At 42.2% G+C, this 19,316-nt stretch overlaps 2 protein-coding genes across 2 annotated transcripts; one reads left to right on the plus strand and one right to left on the minus strand.

Annotated features, from left to right (window-relative positions):
* The first annotated feature begins 1,796 nt into the window (after nucleotides 1–1,796).
* Nucleotides 1,797–5,174, plus strand: LOC125006246 (pre-miRNA 5'-monophosphate methyltransferase). The gene is made up of 2 exons (XM_047582143.1): nucleotides 1,797–2,033; nucleotides 2,333–5,174. The coding sequence occupies exons 1-2, from the start codon at nucleotides 1,830–1,832 to the stop codon at nucleotides 2,921–2,923; spliced, it is 795 nt and encodes a 264-aa protein (XP_047438099.1). The 5' UTR covers nucleotides 1,797–1,829; the 3' UTR covers nucleotides 2,924–5,174.
* ppp4r1l (protein phosphatase 4, regulatory subunit 1-like) lies at nucleotides 3,649–19,188 on the minus strand. Its single transcript, XM_047582142.1, has 20 exons — nucleotides 19,035–19,188; nucleotides 16,813–16,857; nucleotides 16,240–16,369; nucleotides 14,809–14,915; nucleotides 14,571–14,713; nucleotides 14,042–14,188; nucleotides 13,444–13,551; nucleotides 12,982–13,047; nucleotides 12,607–12,765; nucleotides 11,844–11,968; nucleotides 10,992–11,509; nucleotides 10,602–10,915; nucleotides 9,766–9,864; nucleotides 9,452–9,637; nucleotides 8,366–8,527; nucleotides 8,031–8,131; nucleotides 7,770–7,890; nucleotides 7,369–7,503; nucleotides 6,733–6,874; nucleotides 3,649–5,821 (listed from the first exon to the last, which is right to left on the minus strand). Exons 1-20 carry the CDS (start codon nucleotides 19,039–19,041, stop codon nucleotides 5,676–5,678), a joined length of 2,961 nt encoding a protein of 986 aa, XP_047438098.1. The 5' UTR covers nucleotides 19,042–19,188; the 3' UTR covers nucleotides 3,649–5,675.
* Nucleotides 19,189–19,316: the final 128 nt, after the last annotated feature.

Genomic DNA, 19,316 nt, shown 5'->3' on the forward strand with positions numbered 1-19,316 from the left:
TCCTGGTTCTCTGCTGCCAGCTTCAGCTGCTTTTGCCTCTCCATGTAGCGGTATCCTCGCATTACACACAGGTAGCCTCCGTACATCGTCAGCAACATCATCGAGGTGGAGAAAGCCCGATAGCCGATGTCGGCGAGCCGTTTTCCTGACACCATGATGAGGATCCTAAAGGAACCAGAAACAGACAAATCAGAGCAGGTTCAGCAGCTCAATACTAGTGAGTGAGTTATGGTTACTGAGGCGGCACAGAGGTTGGCATGACAACAGATGATTTAAACTGTGGGGGATTGTTTAGGACCACTATTGTTTCATTTCTATAGCAATCAACATTGTCTCCAGACTCCTTAGAGAACCCAGAGTCTAAAACCCCAGAGGAGGAACTAAGATGAAGCTGGCAAGAAGAGAGAAGAGGAAAAGAGGGAAGATGGAGCAAGCACAAAGATACACATGCAGCATATCCCACCACGGCAAAGCATCTATCTACATGCAAACAAGAGCGCATGATGAAGGTGATGCATGATACAATGGAGACACCTAATGGATAAATAAAGATGGATAACAGGGTTAAATATCCGATTTTACATGAAAAACATTCAAGTTATTTGATTCGTAAGGTGTTGTGGATCATTTAATACATGAGCTCAAATATGTGTCTCGTTATTTTATCTATTAACTGAAAATTGTTTATCCAGAAAGTTTCACCATAGTATTATTGCAAGATGAAGGTTGTGACGAGGATTTTGGGGGAAGCTAGATAAAGTGAGCGGTGTCCATCAACCTGCAGCTCTGAGACTAAGACTTCAGTTGTATAAGTGTGTAAGTTCTGTAAAATATTAAAATGTGAAAGCAGTTGTTCTAACTACAGTTGTCAAATAAGGTCCCCTCTCAAATGTAACGGAATAGAAAGAGAAAGATTCATAAACATAAAAAGAATAAGACTGCATGAAGTTTCCAACCCTAACCTAACCCTGCCCATGACAGCGACATTAGCGCCAATGATTCTGCTCGCTAATACTCAAATGTGTCTGATATCAATAATTTCTTGACTCTTGCATTATTATAAGTTTTTGCCAGAACCTAAATACTGCCACGAAAGGCAAACAAGATAAAGATATTTCCTTGTTATCAAAGCTGCGGGTTAGCAAACAGTCCTTCAGCTCTGTTTGACCATAAGTTTACAGCTGACAGATTATTTAACGACCTTTAAAATTAAAAGAGAAAAAGGCGAATATCTGTGTCGGTTCCTACCTTTTAGTTTTTAATAACAGGCTGCTGTAGCTCTTTTCAATGTCAGCAACACCAACATGCGAGGTTAGCAATCACGCTAACTAACCTTCGCTTTCGTAAGGTACGGGAACACATATGGGTCATTTGACCACGTAAGACAAAACTGCAGGTAAAGTAGTAGAGCGCCAACTACTGGACTGGATACACTTTCCCCTATAACACTGTTGCACTGATTTTTTTTTTAACATTTACGAGTGGGCTCCCAACACAAAACGCACGGACAGTAACTAATAATAATACATTTGACAATACATAATCGTTATAAAAATTACAATAACAAAATAATAGTTTGGAAATTTCATGAATGTGTTTCGCTTCTGCTAGCGTTTACGGTGTTACTATGGTTACAGGCTGTGTTAACGTGGCTGCTTATATACGTTTTTTTACTTTATAAAATCCTCTTAACTTACATAAATGGCGTGGCATTAACTCTAACTCAACCTACAACAACCACTAACATAAAAGTAGTAACAGCCCTATTTTGAACGGGACTCATGTCTCATGTTTCCGCCCGGAGTCATTTAGGAGTCGTACACACAACAATGGCAACATGCTCGAATGGTAGCGACGCTGGAGGCGAAATAAACGATCCCGGCGCAGCTCCGTATGGCAACTTTATAAACTACTACACCTTCAATCCTCCGGAGAATCGTTTGAGCCTGATTCCAGCGACACTGCTTCATGATCTGGGTTATAGCGACGAGCGTCAGACCACGCTGATCCTGGACGTAGGATGTAATTCAGGGGTATGTGGGTCTAGGACATAACTGTGACGTTTCACATGTTATAACGTTACACATGAGAAGTCATCCTCCAATAAAGCAGAATTTATTGAAAATATCAAGTTAAGGATGGCTGACACAGAGTCTCAGACATCCTGGATCATAAATGTCCTATAACACCGATCTTGTCTGTACAAAGCTTCATCAGAACCACGGGAGACATTATGCACCAGTTTAACAGACTCACCCTAAATAAACTGAACTGTGTGACTCCTGATGGGTTCCTCTTAAAATCAGTAAATGGTTTCTTCCTTTCTTTACAGGAACTGAGTGTTGCCCTTTACCAGCATCTGGTGCAAGAGTCTGTGCAAGAACAAGACCCAGATGGGAGGAAAGTTCATCTCCTTGGCTTCGACTTGGATGAAGCCCTGATTGAGCGGGCGCAGCAGACCAACCCTCTGCACAACCTCACCTTCATTCCTCTGGACATCACTGAGGACACGACGCAGCTGCAGGACTACCTGGACGAGCACGGCTCCCCCCACTTCCACCTGTGTCTCTGCCTGGCTGTCACAATGTGGGTCCACCTAAACCACGGAGACTCTGGCCTGTTGCAGCTGCTCTCTCGTCTGGCCTCCATCAGCCAGCACCTCCTGCTGGAGGCCCAGCCCTGGAAGTGCTACCGCTCTGCGGCCCGGCGGCTGAGGAAGCTGGGCCGCTCAGACTTCGACCACTTTAAGGTCCTGAAGATCCGAGGGGACATAGCAGAGCATGCCAGGGAGCACCTAGAGAGACACTGTGGCATGGAGCTCATCCAGAGCTTTGGCAGCACCGCATGGGACCGAAAGCTGCTGCTCTTCAGAAGGAGACAAGACTTAAGTGACAATATTCAGAAACAAAGAGACCAGAATTAGAATGACTGACCTCAGCTCTGCAGATTTTTTTCTTGGAAATGACGGAATATCTTTGTGTTTTCATAATGATGGGGAACGAGGAAACTGAAATCACTGAAGACATTTTGCAAATTATCTATTGTTCTATTCTGATAATAGCTGATGGTCAGAGTGTAAACGTGAAGATTATCCGTCTCCGAGGTCATGACATATTACACAAACAAAGTCAACTGGACTTGTTTGAAGATGTTTCACCACTCCAGGTTTTAGTGGAAGCATCTTTGGGTGGTTCACACTTTTAACTCACATGGGTTTAGGGGCGGTGTTTACCGCCACTTTCAACAAAGGCTAAAAAGCCCAAAACTATGCTTAAAAAAAAAAAAAAACAACCTCACATGTGTTTGTATATGATTAGATGAATCTGTTGAGATTATTCTGGGTGGTATTATCTTAACACTACAGAAACTCCCGACTCAACTTGGGGACTGCAACTTTTTGGGAACATATGTTCGTTGTAACTGGTTGATAAACTGTACAAGATGTATTGAAGTTATTGCTAATTTGACTAATTAACAGTTTAAAAGTTGCAGCACATTAAATGTTTGTGTTTATCATCTGCCTCAGCAGCCAAGTCGTTTAATTGACGCTTAAATGTTTATCTTTATTACCCTGCAGATGAAAATTGTAAAAATGTCTTGTGTATCAGCTGAATGAACACCATAATGAAAAGTGTAGGCACAACATTGTAATTTTCATCATTTTAATTACAGAATACTAAAAATAACATTACATAAAAGGTCTTTTTAAAAGAAACCATTGAATATTACAAAGGTTGTAAATTTTGTAAAGTTAGGATATAAAATCTTTGAACAGTGGTGCATAATTGAAAAAGAAAAATAATTTTCATAAAATGTATATATTAACTGTTCTACTACATAAAAAATGAGATGGACACAAATTGAAGACAGACGAGATGAGTAGACACCGCCATTACCGCAGCGAGCTCTCCTTTCGAAGGAAGAAAGACTTGAGATGCACAGCACACACCACAATCAGCTTAAGTTCATGTTCAAAAAATAAAATAAAAATAAAAGGGGTTATCATTTACAACAGGAGGGAGACAAACAAGCTCAAGAGACTTTTAAGAAAAAAAAAAAAGTGACTTGGTGGCTGCTCCCAATATTCACACACATCTCGACTAAACTGGCCTTGGTTCCAATAACACATACCTTTTTCCACAGGTTTGAGCTGTACAAAGATTTGCAACATCTTGAGAAACCTCATACTTTAATCATTCCACCGAGACAGGGAAATAATTATCAGATGTCTTTCATTCTCCTAACGTATCGATTCCTACATCCTACTGTACAACTGGTCAGTCAGATCCACTGAAAGCAACCATGGTCATAATTCATTTACCAGGAGGTCAACCGTGAGCAGGTGGAATAGACTATACACAAAGGGGGTGGGGTGGGGTGAGGGGGGGTACATGCATAATCCAACAGTGTGCTTTCTTTCTTTCTTTCTTTCTTTGTTTCTCTTCTCTCCCAGTTTTGCATCACCCTGCGTGGAGTTCACCATGAGCCCTTGTTGATGATGTTTTTTTCGTCAACACCACAGAATCACTGCCTGAGGACATTCAGAGCCTGTGTGAACTGCAGGCGTCCCTCTCTACACATGTGACTCACTGGCCAGTCACATCCAAACAGAGGTATTTCATTCGTCTCCGTCCATTCGGGAGACGTGCTGTGTCACATTTTTTGGTTAACGGGACACTGAGTGAGGGGGGAAGCAATCAACAGTTCATTATGTTGTTCTGTTTAAAAAAAAAAAAAAAAAAAAGGAAAAAAAAAGTCAACAGATATGGTGTTAATTACGCTGAGTGGCAGAATCGCTGTTCCTTCTGTGCAGTAGTAGTGGTTTCAGGTTTCAGCGGCCCGTGAAGACCGGGTGAGAGGAGGGAAGGGAGAGAAGGGAACAGACAAAAAAAACCCGGAGGACACCTCAGAAGACGAGAGACGTCTGAGACGACAGGCATTCGAGAGGAAATGAGGCGAGAGACCCCCAGCAGAGCTACTTGGTTTGGCTGGTCTGTTGCTCTGGAGCTTTTTTTTTTTTTTTTTTTTTTCACCAGGGATCCAGGAGCTGCTGCTTATCACGTAAGCTAATAATGCTGTTTAGGTTCAGATGAGTCCCCCTGAGTTAGTGCACACGTCAGAGCCAGGCAGGACGCGCCCGCTTGTTCGTTAAGAAATCCACAAAAGAAGAAGAAGAAAAAAAAAAAATCATTTAAATTTCATATCAAGCTTACAATTAGCTTTGGAGACGGAGAGTCCGTCATTACTTTAAGAGTCTGCCACTGGGGAAGGACTGATGTTAGTGTGGAGGAGGAGGAGGGGGGTGAGTTCAGGCGTAAATACGGCAGCTCCAACAAAGTGGAGCCGGCGTTCGAGTCCTGCTCATTTTCTGAAAACTCTTGAGAAGTTTGCATTTTCTTTCTTTCTTTTTTTTTTTTTTTGTCTTGAGCATAGTGTGCGTTGTGTGGTGCCCAACCAGAGACTGAGCTGTGTTGTTTGAGCGCGCTCTCTTAACTTTCTGCCAGCCGAACGTCTGATGCAATTCTCAAGTGGTCGTTGGTGCGGATCCGCCAGCAGGCGAGTGGTCGGGGATCTGGTCGGGTGCTGGTGTTGCAGGTTACGCCGACTGTGCCTCAGTCAGACAGACAGGTAGGTAAGACAGGCAGGTGGGTTGTGACGAGGACTTCGAGGGGAAGCTAGATCAAGGGAGCGGTGTCCATCAAGCCTTTGTTTGGGTCCAGGCTGGCGAAGAAGCGGACGTCCCGGTCCTTGTCGGACTGCAGGGCCATCACGGTCTCTTCCAGCACGTCAGAGTAGGCACAGCCCGGCTCCTTGAAGTAAGCTGAGCACACAACTTAGTTAGTGGAAGGAGGAACTCACACACACACACCGCAGGTTTTAGTCGTAACGCTTGATCTGCATACGAGGCGTTAGCATTAGATGACGTTCTAGTATAAAAGGTGTTCAGAATTAAATATACAATAGTTTACACGTTTAGAAAAGTCGACTCTACGTGTAAAAATATGTTTGAGCTCGTGTTAAAACAGGAGCTCTTAAACCACATGTGCACACATCTGGAGCTAAAATAGAAGCGTGCGTTTTCATTCTTCAGACACGTAAAACAAACACCTGAGAAACACTTTCTATGTAGACTCAGCCACTTCAAGAGTATTGAAAAGAGAAGTTAGAGCTTTTTTTTGTTCTCTAGAGTTTTCTGTCTCTACTCGGCTGCTTTAGGCAGATGGGTCTCTCTGTATGAGCTGGGTTCTGCTCATGTTTCTTTCTTCCTGTTAAAAGGGAGTTTTAAGGGTTGTCCTGGAGGTTTCAGGCCAGATTTTGTAAAGCATCTTGAGACAATTTGTGTTGTTATTAACGTTATAAAAGTAAGTATAAGTAATTTAATTTAATTTGTTAATATTAGCTTGGTGGCTAGGTAGCTGGAAAGAGCTAGAAACCAGAGAGCTGTCCTCTCCTGGATCGATCGGTTGGCCGACTGTTTATACTTTCTAGATGATCATGTCGTCATTTTTGAAGACATTCAGTGTCTGTCTTTTAAGGATGGACCAAGAGAAATGCAGCAATTTGCTAACATAAATACTGGAAGTATTTAAAGCTTTCAAACACATTTTAATCTTACCAATAATTGGTTACATTTGTATTATAAAATTGACGAGTTGGAGGAGTACAGGGAATTATGTTTTCTGGTTTTCTCGTTGTGTCACGTTGGACAGCATCAGTCACTGAGTTAGTTACCTTTCTCCATCACGCTCTGTCGTAGAGCTTTAGCCACCAGCACACGGACGTTAGCCACTGGGTCTGAGGAGAGGCTGAGCAGACTGGGCAACATGTGCTGACTGAACTGATCCATGGGCATGCAGTCCTCCTCCACCACAGCCTGCAGGAAACACAAGGGCAACATTAGCACAGTCACACCGACAAACAGACAGAAGGAAGTCAGTTAAAGGACACTCCTGAGGATCACAATGAAATCATGTCATCAGAAAGAGAAGTTGACAAACAGGTTCATGAGCAAAGGTTTTTCACCAAAGTATGTCAGCAATACTGTACAAAGATTACATCAGACATCGGTCACTGGGTTGTATAATGTGAACAGTGCGTAAGAACAACCAGTTTTCTGTCTGTGTAAAGGGCACATATGTCCCTGGAGCCACTTTAATCCAGAATAATGGATCTCATCAAGGTCTGATTTAATAAAGAGTTCAATGGAAATGGCATCGTAATGTCCCAGGAGCCCGAAAACAGAATAAAAAATATATTATGGATAAAATATTTATTTTATTTAATTTACAATGTCATGGGTACAGGTACAGAAACAACCCAGAAGCTGCTGTTCCACCATTTTAAGTGAAGATGAAAATAGTGACAGACCTGGCAGATGAAGGCGAAGGCCTGCCTCCCCACCCACTTGGGACAGTGGCAGAACCTGACGGTGAGCTCGTTGATGAAGTTCAGGCCCAGGTCGTCGGCCCCGCATGCGTACAGCTTCTGGAGGATCTCTACCACCTGAGAACACGGGAGGTGATCAAACACAAATGGTTCCTTAAACTAATGATGATGGAAAAACTGCAGGAGAAATCTGTCTGATCACACATGACGACCGGGGCATTTCCTCACATGCAACACACAGTGTCCCCCCCCGTGTGGTTCATTTCCCTTTTTTTGATCTTAGAAAGTCAAGGCAGCAAAAACACAGGAAAGAATCTGTCACAAGCAAACAGATGTGGCCTCCACCGGCAGACCCTGAATCATTTAGTCTGCTGTGAACTTACCAGTTTGTAAGAGATCCACCTGACCTCAGAGACCTTGTCAGAGCAGAGCGTGAGTGCTATCTGTCTGAGGTAGTCGTACACGTCATAGTGACTGTACAACTCTATGATCAAGATCAATTGCCTGGAGGGAGACACAGAGAAAGACCTTTAGTGGACTAGAACAGGACCAACCTGATAAATAATGTCTCATTAGAGCGAAGTGACAGTGACTCCAGGTCAATACATCAGATTTCTACTGACGAAGGGGAAAAGGAGACTTACTCTGCCAGCTCATATCTGAATCTCCAGTTGCGACTGTTGTCTGTCACCATGAACTCCTGCAGCTGGTACAGATATTCTCTCCTCTTGTCTGCGTGCAGCAGCTACAGCAGGAGACACATAAACCAGCATCGTTAGCGAGCGCCACCTTATCATCAATTTTCTTCTTTTCATCGGAAGCTACAAACTCCACTGCCACACAGTGCAATAAAATAAAGGAGTCGTCGAATCAAGTAAACAGACTCTATGGCAACTCCGCTGTGGTCTCTAATCTTCAAACAAGTTTGAACCTGGTGTTATCAGCCTTGAACCAGCAGCAGATCAGCCTGCGATCTTACCTTCAAGAAGTCGTACAGATGTTTGAGCACACCGATGCGGACCTCGTCCAGGTCTTTGAGGAAGCCGTTGAAGATGGGCACCAGGTCAGCAGCCGTCAGCTGGTCCCCCAGTATAACCGCCAACTCGTGGATGGAGAAAGCCAGAGTACGGCGCACCTTCCACTACAACCAGATAGTAACAAAATGATTACACAAACAAGTGAGCAGGTTCTAAAAACAATCCTATTAGGTTGCTTTTAAATTACTGGCTGTACAAACCTTATATAAGTACTGAAAAAAAATGTACTTCATTCAAACCCTTCTACATTTAGAAACAGCCAAATGTCGTCACTGTCACTGCTATTTCAAGTCAACCCGCATTTCCCTTTGTACACTTCCTGTTCTTAATCACATCCTCAAATTGAACTGTATGTGTCATGCCAAGGTCCCTTTACACCCTCCAACACCGAAACATGAGAGGAACTGTGGTCGGAGAGAGAGCATCAAAACTGTGACAGCGTTAAAAAATGACAACGCCGCTTTTTCTACAAAGCGACCGGTCAGAGCACAAAATACAAAAAATAAAAAAATAAAAAACAGCAGGTTACCTAGAAATGCCCAAGGGAGAGTCAATGCTTGTGTGAGTTCAGGGTGGTGCAATTAGTCTATTTCTTGGAAGACACGTCTCTACTCGTTGCCTGTTTAATATTGCACCATCTGACATAACTCAAAAGATCCACACTGTCTCCACAACTCTGTGTTACTGCTGAGGAGTATTTTGCTGCACTCGCTGAAATGTTCCAGCTTGTTTGCATTTCTCAACAGCAGTGCTCTTGCAAAGTAGTTTCATGGTGACTTGTTTTGGTAGGACAAGTGACATAGCGAAAGTGCCACAAAACAGTAGGAGACATAGGGCACGTGTGACACAAGTTTTTCAGATAAAAAAGACAAATATTATTTGATAATAATAGGAATCCCACAGCCTAATATTGAGCAGTTATATAGTCAGAGAGAGTGCGGCTCGTATTTCTCATGTGGCATCTCGTTATAGAATAAATCCAGCAATTCTAGTCCCACAAGACACTTGTTTCCTGTCTATTTTCGTACCTGCACATCAGTAGCGAGGGTTTCATATGTGTCCTTGAGGCAGTGCCAGTTCTGTCGGCCCAGAGTGAGAGCCACTCCCGGCAGGCTGAAGGCACAGTGCTTGGCTATCTCCGTGTCGACCGTCTGGGCCCGGGCCGGGTCCGTCATGGAGAGGTACTGATCCAACAGCTGCTGGGGGATCACATTCTGCACACAAAGGTTGGGAGTCAGATGATAACATGGACGCACAGTGAGTGAGAAGGTACTTGATTAAATCAATGTCCCTCCTAATCGATGGAATGTTTTCTGGAAGTCTGGTGTCCGTGCTGACTGACCTGGATCTTAGGCTTATCCTCAGACATCGGGCTGTGAGCAGAGTCGTCTCTTCCCTCCTCCTCTTCCTCCTCCTCCACACTCTCTATTAGTTCAGACTCCTGAGGGCAAATGCAGACACTATTATTACAACAGTAAATCACAAAGCACGTTTGAGAAGCACTAACTGTATCACAGACACCACAATATAACTTAAGTTATAGATTAACCTTCCAGTTAATTAGGTGCATTAGGGAAAACAAATGCATACATAAATCTCAGCTTCATGAAGGTTATTGTATTCAATATTTGTTTAAAATGACTAAGACATGTTATGATTCAGCTGTGTTATCATTTTTGGAGGCTGAACTTTCTTTTATTGTATCAACACATGTTCCTATGACTTTGAAAACCTCCTTTTAATAGAGTTTAACAAAGTACGTCCTCCAAACATAAACTGAACAATATAACAGTCATGAAGGGGGGTTAGTGTAGGAGTGTTATAGGTCTCTTAATGAACTGGGAAGTGAGTGTACATGACATCATGTGCATCCCTCTGTATCATAAGAAAAAATTATCAAGTGATACTATAAATTGCACCAACTGGTATTTTGCAACATCTCCATCAAAATGTTTGGCTGGAAGTCAAGTGAGATTCTTTAAAACACTGTTAACTCTTAATTGTTGTTAATTCACGTGAGCTTTTAAAGCTTGATCGCAAAAGACTCGCCACACACGTGAAGCATTTGTGTTTAACAGGAGTAATCTGATGCAGAGCTATGAATCAAAACCAACACTGAGGGGATCTGTTGCAGAACTTATCTGAACCTCTCGAGTTAAGTATAAATGCAGCTTGTACCAGAACGGAGGAGTTAGGAGGTGACTCGTCCGTGTCTTCTAGGGGCTCAGTCTGCGTCTCCTCGTCTCCCTGCTCCTGGATGGGACACGACTCTGAAGCTGGAGAAGTCTCCATAGTTTGATCCTCTTCTGTTGAACTCTCTTCACTCTCTGACTGAACCTCTACAGATCTGCTCTCTACAGATGGACTGTCACCGTTGTCCTCAGGCTGCTCCTCTGGCTGTGGCTCATTTGGGCTGTTGTCTGTCGGACTGTCATCTGACGGGTTGTCGAGCTGGGCCGCCTTCAGAGCTGCTGACAACACCTGAACTTGAGCTGGAAATGAAGAACACACACAGCTTAGTCCAGAGGTCTCAAGCTCGTCGTTCATATCCCGGCTCTGTGTACTCACCTTGTACATCGGGGTCGTCGATGTGTGGTTGCAAACAGTCCAAAACCTTCTGGATCTGGTCGCTGGTAGCTTTGCCATGGCTGGACTTGGAATCAGGACAATTCTCTTCAGGCTCCTCTTCTTCCTCCACCTCTGTCTTTCCCTCCTTCTCAAACACTTCCTCTGACATCTGACCAGTTAACATCTCCAGTTCCCCACTGATGTCAGGTAAAGGAGGCCTCCAGTAGTGGAAAGAATTAAAGTTCTCGTCCGCCTGCTCCGTTTCCCTCGTGTTCTTAGCGTTGTTTGTAGCTGTGGGGCTGCCACTGCTGTTTGTGTGGGTTAAGCCGCTGCGCATCTCCCCGGGAACGGACGTGTGGTTGTCGTCAAAGTTGTGCAAATCCTCACCGTCGGATGTCGACACGTGCTCTGGTGACGGTGTGGCACGTCCGTCCTGGTTTGGAGGTGTGTGGGTGATGGTTCTTTCCGTGTGACAGCTGCTCAGGTCGGAGCAGTTTAGAGAGTTTAGGGAGCAGTCGCTAAAAAGAGAGGGGGTAAAATATGTAAAAACGTCTAATATTTCTTATTATTAGCCTCTAAAAATTAAGCAGTGGCTGCAGTAAACATTCCCAATAGTTAAAGGTTTCTTCAAAAGAAGACTAAATGTTCCTTCCTGATCGTGCCAAGTGAAGTGTTAGCGTGACTCATTCAGATGATGCACTTAACATTTAATGCAAACTAAATATTCCTGCAGGATGTTGTTGTTATAATTGCTGTCTGAATAAAAGAAAAACAGGGTCGACTAAGCCACAAACATGATAGAATGAAGTGCGGTGTTTCATCATGATACCAGAGCTGACCAGGTGATCTTACCTGTCTGACGTACACCTGGGGACCTCTAGTAGGGCGCCGTCTTCTCTGAAGTGAAGGCCTGTGCTGGAGGGGTTGGCAAAGGTGGAGATGAAGCGACCCAGAGACTGAAAGGCAGCCTGTCGGACCTGAAAGTGGAGTGGAGACGCTAATGTAATCACCGTGCTGGGGTTTTAGGGTATTAATGGAGATGTGAAAGTACACTGGTCATCTAAAAACACAGAATCACACATTCACCACAATCATGAATTTTGAGCTACATGTAAAACCCTGTGGATGACATGACACATTTTATTTTTTTACATAGTGCTAAACCAAAAACAAAAAGGTGGATTCAGTGTTGAAGAAAATACTTGATTTTCAAATCTAAACCCTTGTTTCTAGTGGTTAGTGGATGTTCTAGGCTCTCGTTGCCTCTGTAATTCACCCCAAATGTTTCTGAGGGAAACACGCACAGCATATAAATATTGTTGGTGCATGGACTGAGCTAGCTATTCTCGCCAGAAAATACAGTCGATGAAGCTACTGCTCCATCTGGGTTCACCTGTCGCTTCGAGCTCGCTACCACTGGTGATAAATTAGGTGTTTCCTTAGGCTAAGTTCCCAAAAGTTTACTCTGAAAACGTTCAAACTAAATCTATCCTCCTGTGCATGTGCAACAACCTGATGTCATCATAGCACACAGGAAGTTACACATAACTGTGCTCAGATTTATGTAAGCGCAGGAATTACAACAATTACGGCTCAATTCTCGTGTGTGTCTTACCCAGCGAGACTGGTCACTGATGAGGCTGATGAACAGAGGAGACAACTTTGCACGTCGCACCTCTGGAGAGGTGGAGTTGGAGACCATCATGAAGCACTCCGCACAGGCTTTCCTGATGCCCCAGAGGCTGTCTGAGCACAGATCGAAGAACTTGGGCATCTGTGGTAAAAAACAAAAACAAAACCAGGTCAGTACAGGCTGAAACACGGACCCCAGAAACGTTCAGGAAAATGGAAATCACATGTGAAATCCCTTTGACGATTTAACACTCATAACTCAATGAAAGGGAGTTGATGTCATAAGAAATACTCGGGAAGCACTTGAAGGACGCAGTGTTTTTCTCGGTACATAATGACGTAAACCTAGGTCTCTCACCAGTAGTTTTTCTGTGGCCTCCTGACCCACAATAGAACAAAACTCTCCAAAATTGGCTGCACACACCTGGAAAACATAAATATCACAAACACGATAAGAACAATGACGCAAGAGTGAAGGACCAAATTGTAAATTATTTAAATTTTTTTGGTCAGACAGAAGCTTAGAGTCTCTTCTCCCCTTAATGAAATGTCAATAAATATTTTTCAAAATGTCCAACAGCTCTTAGGGAAATACTCTTTCCCAGAAAGGAACAGTAGCACCAGAGAATTAACATTCCTCACAGGAACCAACAGTGTAGCGAAGCATAATGCGACGCACAAAACAGAATGATGACACTGTGATTGATTTTACACAGACTCGGTGGCTAAAACACAATCAAACTCTCATAACAGCAACTTAATACATGTTTAAGTCATTTCAGATCAGAGGTGGGGGTGACAGGCGTTCAGAGATTGTTACCTTGCGCACTTGGAAGAGTCTGGCATCGCTGCACAGGTCACAGAAACGCGGCAGCAACAGATGCTCCACTGTGTCTTTGCTCAACATGGTGACAACTTTACACATGATCTGTAAGAGGGGACATATGGAGAGAGTTTAGTGCCACTGCAGTAACACAACAGTAACACAATCTGTTATTATTAAATGAAACTAAATGAAGGGTTCAAGAGTAAAGACTGCTTTACAGAAACCAGGAAGTAGAGTGTGTGTGTGTGTGTGTGTTGGAGACAGTGTCAGGAGGTTGAACACAGTTTGAGAAAACTTGATTTGAACAGTGTAAATTGAATTTGTGAATAACTGACAGTCATGTGCAACAAAATGCAACTGAATATAAATAGTAATAATAATCATTATACCTTAATCTATATATCACAAAATCAATATTCTATTATAAAACCCAAGTCTCTCTGTCTGCATTGAATTATACTATTGGATTATACACAATACGATTAACTGTGGTCTTGGGTGTTTTTTTTTTTTATAGCTCATTTAGATCTATTCCACTGACACAACATTTAACAAATTTGCTTGTTAAGAGAAAAGAAAGAGGGACTCTCACCGCAACTGCCTCGATTTTGTAGTCGTCGTCACTGCTTGGTTCTGTCAGGTCGAGCAGAACTGGACAAACTTTGGTCTCCATGTCGGCTTTAGAGATGAGGCCCTGCTCGAGCAGAACAAGCAGTGCTGCCTGGCTCGTCTTCCGCACCTGAAGGAGATGAAAGAAGGGAGATAAAAGGTCTTGCTATAATTTTTTTTTTCTCTAAATCTTTTATTAGAATATGAGAAAACTGAAACCCACCTGTTTTTTGGGTTTTTTTTAGTTTTATTTTTTTAGTTAATTAATTTATTAAAACGAAACTATTCGTTCTCAAATTTGAATGAAAAGGGGCAGAAAGAAGAATCATCTATAATCCGCCCATTTACCCCAAGAATCAATTTAAAAAGAACTTAAATTAAACAACAACAACAAAATAAACAGCAAAACAATGATAATCAAATACAATGAAATAAAAAGGCTGTTGGCCAACACTGACAGTCATGTTCCATATTAGTTCCCGAGATAAAAATTCCATCATACAAACACTCACCTGGTTATTTGGATCAGTGAGATACCGGACAACAATCGGCACCAAGTATCTTGAGAAAGCGGCCGGGAAGTTGGGTCGACTCTCGTGCAGAAACATGGCAATGTTAGGAACCTGCTCCATCAGTTCAGCTCGCACTGTGGGCTCTGCACACATCACAACGTGTGTTCAATGTACCAAAGCAAATCACAACAGCCAGTGCATTTACAGGCAAAAATATGAGAAGGAAAAAGACAAGTACCTCCATCTTCCGACATTCTGGCAACTGTCTCCATGACACTGATAAAGTCGTTTTCATTGTCACTGAACTCCCGCAGCACATCAAGCAGCCCCCGAGCCACGATCTGCCTAGAAAGCAACAGGAGCTCCAAGTTAGTAGACTGTCTGCCAATACCTATGAGTGTCAGTGTAACACACAGCACTGACAGAGCTGTCAAGTACATTACACACACATGTATTTGGAAATGACAGGAGAGCCTGAACCCTGCAATGCGGCGCATGAAAAGTCTGAAGACCGGAACTAAACAGAAACCACAAACTGACGACATAAAAACCACTGAGGGTGCTCAGGAGGCTTTAACTGTTCACTAGCCGGAAAGAAGCCTCACATTAGTACACAAATGCAAAACATATGATACAAAAATAGAAAAACTACATGAAATATTTGAATATTCTTCAAATCTAAAATGAAGTGAGATTACTACCATCACCCTAATACCATGTCCAGACAGACATCAGCCACTCAAAGCTCTACATTAAGTCTTTTGGCATTCCTTCACGCTAGAGTTAGTCCAGGTATTAGTAAATGCACAGGAATGCAGACAGACACAAAGCGATCTAGGCAAAGTCTAGAGATGACTTAAATTCTGATTGATATGATAATCTCTCTTTTAAATTTCCTTTGCAGCATTTGTCTTACAGTTCAGCCACAAATTCAATGCAATAGGAAAAAAAATAAATGAAATCAGGTAATTTTATAACCATCATTTAAATACCACCATGTCATTCATTAAACGAGCCTTACGGTTTTCAGGCAGTGATTTTCACCACAGAACAGTTTCCTCACAGATTCTAATTCCTTTGCAATAATACAAAAACGTCACTTGGTTATGTGGCCACATTTCCCCATCAACATTTCAACAAGAAGTGACACCTCTGTACCATTAAACAGATGTTTCCTTGCTACCAAGTTCCAGCAATTTGCAGATGTTTCCTTGATGCCAAGACCCACAAGTTGTAGAATAGCGCTTTCAACCAAAGTCATCAACACAGGCGACACGTCTCCAGCGTTTTAGATATTTTAAAAATTATGGTTTAAATTGGCAAGATTCTCTTTCAGACTGAAACATAACAATTTTCTTTTCTTTAAAAGATTATTCCTAGTCTGGGTTAGCAACAACAAACAAACAAGCAAAACAAATGACTAAGTACAGAACTGATTAAAAACTGATTTATTCTTAAAAGAATAAACACAAATAAGTACAAAGAAAATGAGAAAATATATGATTGGAAAGCTGAACCACAGGTTTATATTTGTGGCTGAGACACTTTTCCTTCAAATCTTAGATGCAGCGGCTGTAATTTTTATCCAAAAGCTTTAGAATCAATAGACAAGTCTAGTGTTGAAGAGTGATATGATTTTGAGGGGGAATAGCCACAGGGCTCCACTTACCTGTTGAAAACATTCTCGCTGAAGGCATACTTTTCTAGCCTCCCAAGAGGAGTTAGGTTGTCTTGTCCCGCATCGAGGAAGGCTGTGATGCGGATGCCGTCGCACTCTGTTCCATAATCATCGAATCCAACTGCACAAGGAAAAGTAAGACGATTTTATACCAACAATTTAGTTTTCACTTTATAGCGCACATGTAATGCCTACAAAAGCAAAACACTAAAATGACAACTAACAAATACAGTGTCAGGCTTAATAATAGAAATGAGTCAAGTGTGTGAATGAAGCAGGAAGGTTAAAGTCAGTTACCCATTTGTGGTTTGTCCCAATCTTATTTACATACCCACTTTGGGTCAAATCTAAACACTGTTTCATCACCATTTCTGTTGCAGACAACAAGGACATCTTGCCAACAAAAGTGCTAATAATAGCATGCCGTGAACTTTGAAATACTACGAACAGCTTTAAATTTCACAAACAAGTGACACTTTTATATTCCTGTTAAACCACGTTTCTCATTTATGTCAGAAATTAACCCCACAGTTTAGGTACATGTATGTTTGCTTGAGTACTTACAATCATCCAGATCGTCGTGGCTATCTTCAAAGTATAAAGATAGACCTGTAAGGACAAGGTAGTTCGTGAGGGAGGGGTGGGGTGGGATCCATGGTGGCAAACATGTTATCAACATACCATCACTCTACACCACACCTCTTACAATGAAAATTGCTCTGAGACGGCAAGTTTACATTCTGACAGTTACTGAGACTGGACAAAGCTTCCTTCCAATAAGACAATAAATCTCAGAGGTTACGCTTAATAATCATGCTGCCAAAGCTAAACTTTGTGCATTCGAAAGACGCCGTCAACAAATACTATAATGTACTTTGCTAGAGAAGTAAGAATTTGCAAAGTACCATATTTATTGGTTAATTTGCAATTTGTAATTCATGAGATTCCTCTTCTTAATAAGCAAGAACAGTCAAGTGCACATCCATGAAACTACAGATTAATTGAATGTGATCGGGTGATTGTGATGCCACTGATCAGAGACTAGGTTGCCGTCTAGTTGCTGGTGATACAAAACTGTACTGCAATAAACTCGGAGGTGTTTCTCTTATTTAGTTCATCTTCGTCGATGCAAATCTAAGTTCAAAGTTTATTGTAACTCTATAATCGACCATTAAATCCCCCTTTCTTGACAGTTATAATGTTCAGTTTATGCTGTAAGCATAAGAAATGTGGTAACTCAACTGAATGATAATTCTGGAGGATGTATTTTGTGGTTATTTTAAACTGTATTTAATTAAACACACAGGTGTCTGTTATTTAGCCTAACGCACCAACTAAAACGGGTCAGTAAAAACAATAGAAACATGTGTTGGTACGACACAATACAATTCAACAGCCTCCAAATTAAAAACACAAAATGAACAGCTCTGTTATTTTAAACAAATGATCTTAATTAAGCTACTTAGTGCAGGACTGTTAAATTAGAATGCATTTGCGTTCACTAGTGCACCTAATGACCTGGCAAACAACATGCATTGTTTTAACACGTTTCATTTTGGATAAATTGAACACAGGCATGTGTAGTATCTTGTCGATTAGTCATCTTGTAATGTGTATTTAATCGAATCAAAACAAATCATTGACTTGTCTCATCTGATCCATGTCTATTTAGGTCAAACAAATTCTAAAATATATTGAACATTTCCTGAATTAGATGAATTCCAGTTTGGTTGCCATTTATCATGCAGTCCTGTGTAATGTTTTCTGAATCCAGCACAGGGATTCCTCACATAAACTAGGGACAACAGGCCCTGTGTCTGAGTTGATGTTTAAATGCAAGCTGAGGCACCTCAAGGCCAAATCACAAACACGTTGAATAACTCCTCACAAACCCAGGGCATACATTGTGGGCTCAATAGTTTATCATTTTAAAATAGTATTTCTAATATGGATTTCCAATACCATGCATCCCAGCGGGAGATGTCCATGCAAAGGTGCGATTTTTAGCACCTTTGCAAATTTTGTGGCAACGTGAGATGCCAACAATGCAAAAAGAATTTTTTAAAGCAATCCAGCTCTAGATATAGGACAATAGCCAATAGCGGGGTCTGGCAGTGAAAAGAAGAGCCCATAAAGAAGAGCTAAGAGGAGAAGCGTGTGTTTACAGCTGGGGAAAAGCAGGGGAATGTGCTCCAAATATAAAAACAACTCCGACCTCGAAACGTAACATTAAATGTGTTGTTTAATGAGTGGAGCACAAAACGTTACACGAGGCTGAGTAGAAACTCACAAAACACGTTGGCAAAGTACAACATACCCCTTTTGTTGTGGTATAAAGGGGGATTTGGTCAGCTTATGTCTGAAAAGGACTTTAGCATCTCGGCTAATGGTAGCTAGGTCAACTTGCTAGCCTTTGCTATGGCAACAGTTCGATAATAAACACGGCTGAAAATACGCGATAGTATCGAACAGCAAACGGCGGTGTTAATTTTAGAAAACCGCCTAAACGTACCAAGTGGCTATGTGTCTGACTGCGCCCTCAAAGTCACCTATTTCGATACCTCCGGTGTAGCTTTCGTTAGCCAGCATGCTAACGGTGCTAAGTTTGCTAACACGGCTTGTCCAGCCCTTTGGCTCTCGGCTAGCACTTCGCCATGAAATACCGCACGAGCAGTAAAGCAAGAGCTCCCGCTAGACTACTGCAAAGCCCAAGGCCACAATAAGGCCATACGAGTCCGAACACAGACTCAAACTATAGAGTAAATGTATATAAAAGGAGCCCTTACCTGCCATCTTGAGTATCGGCTCGGCTCTGCGGGCTGCCGTCCCGTGTGGGCTGTCACCACCGCACAGCTGTCACTCAACGAGGCAGCAAACTACTTCCTCAAACTACTTCCTGATGCTGGGATTCACCGGCTGGTTGTGTTTTAAAACAACTATTTTCCACAGCTCGCCTCTCAACTCGGACACAAAGTCGACATATCTGAGAGTAAATATTCAGCCGGCGGCGCTTTGTGTATCGCCAAACAACACACATAAAAAAAAAAAAAAAAAAAAAAACCACACAC

Source organism: Mugil cephalus, chromosome 4 (assembly GCF_022458985.1).
Source record: "Mugil cephalus isolate CIBA_MC_2020 chromosome 4, CIBA_Mcephalus_1.1, whole genome shotgun sequence".
In the NCBI taxonomy this organism is placed as follows: domain Eukaryota; kingdom Metazoa; phylum Chordata; class Actinopteri; order Mugiliformes; family Mugilidae; genus Mugil; species Mugil cephalus.

Bases quoted from the DNA above. Each gene is read 5' to 3' on its own strand.
- ppp4r1l (XM_047582142.1), bottom strand. The intron at 13,048-13,443 runs GTAACAATCTCT...TATGTTTTCCAG, and splicing joins GACTCTTCCAAGTGCGCAAG to GTGTGTGCAGCCAATTTTGG. The intron at 6,875-7,368 runs GTCTGTCACTAT...TGTTTCCTGCAG, and splicing joins CCTTCGCCTTCATCTGCCAG to GCTGTGGTGGAGGAGGACTG.
- LOC125006246 (XM_047582143.1), top strand. From the start codon at position 1,830: ATGGCAACATGCTCGAATGGTAGCGACGCTGGAGGCGAAATAAACGAT. The intron at 2,034-2,332 runs GTATGTGGGTCT...CTTTCTTTACAG, and splicing joins ACGTAGGATGTAATTCAGGG to GAACTGAGTGTTGCCCTTTA.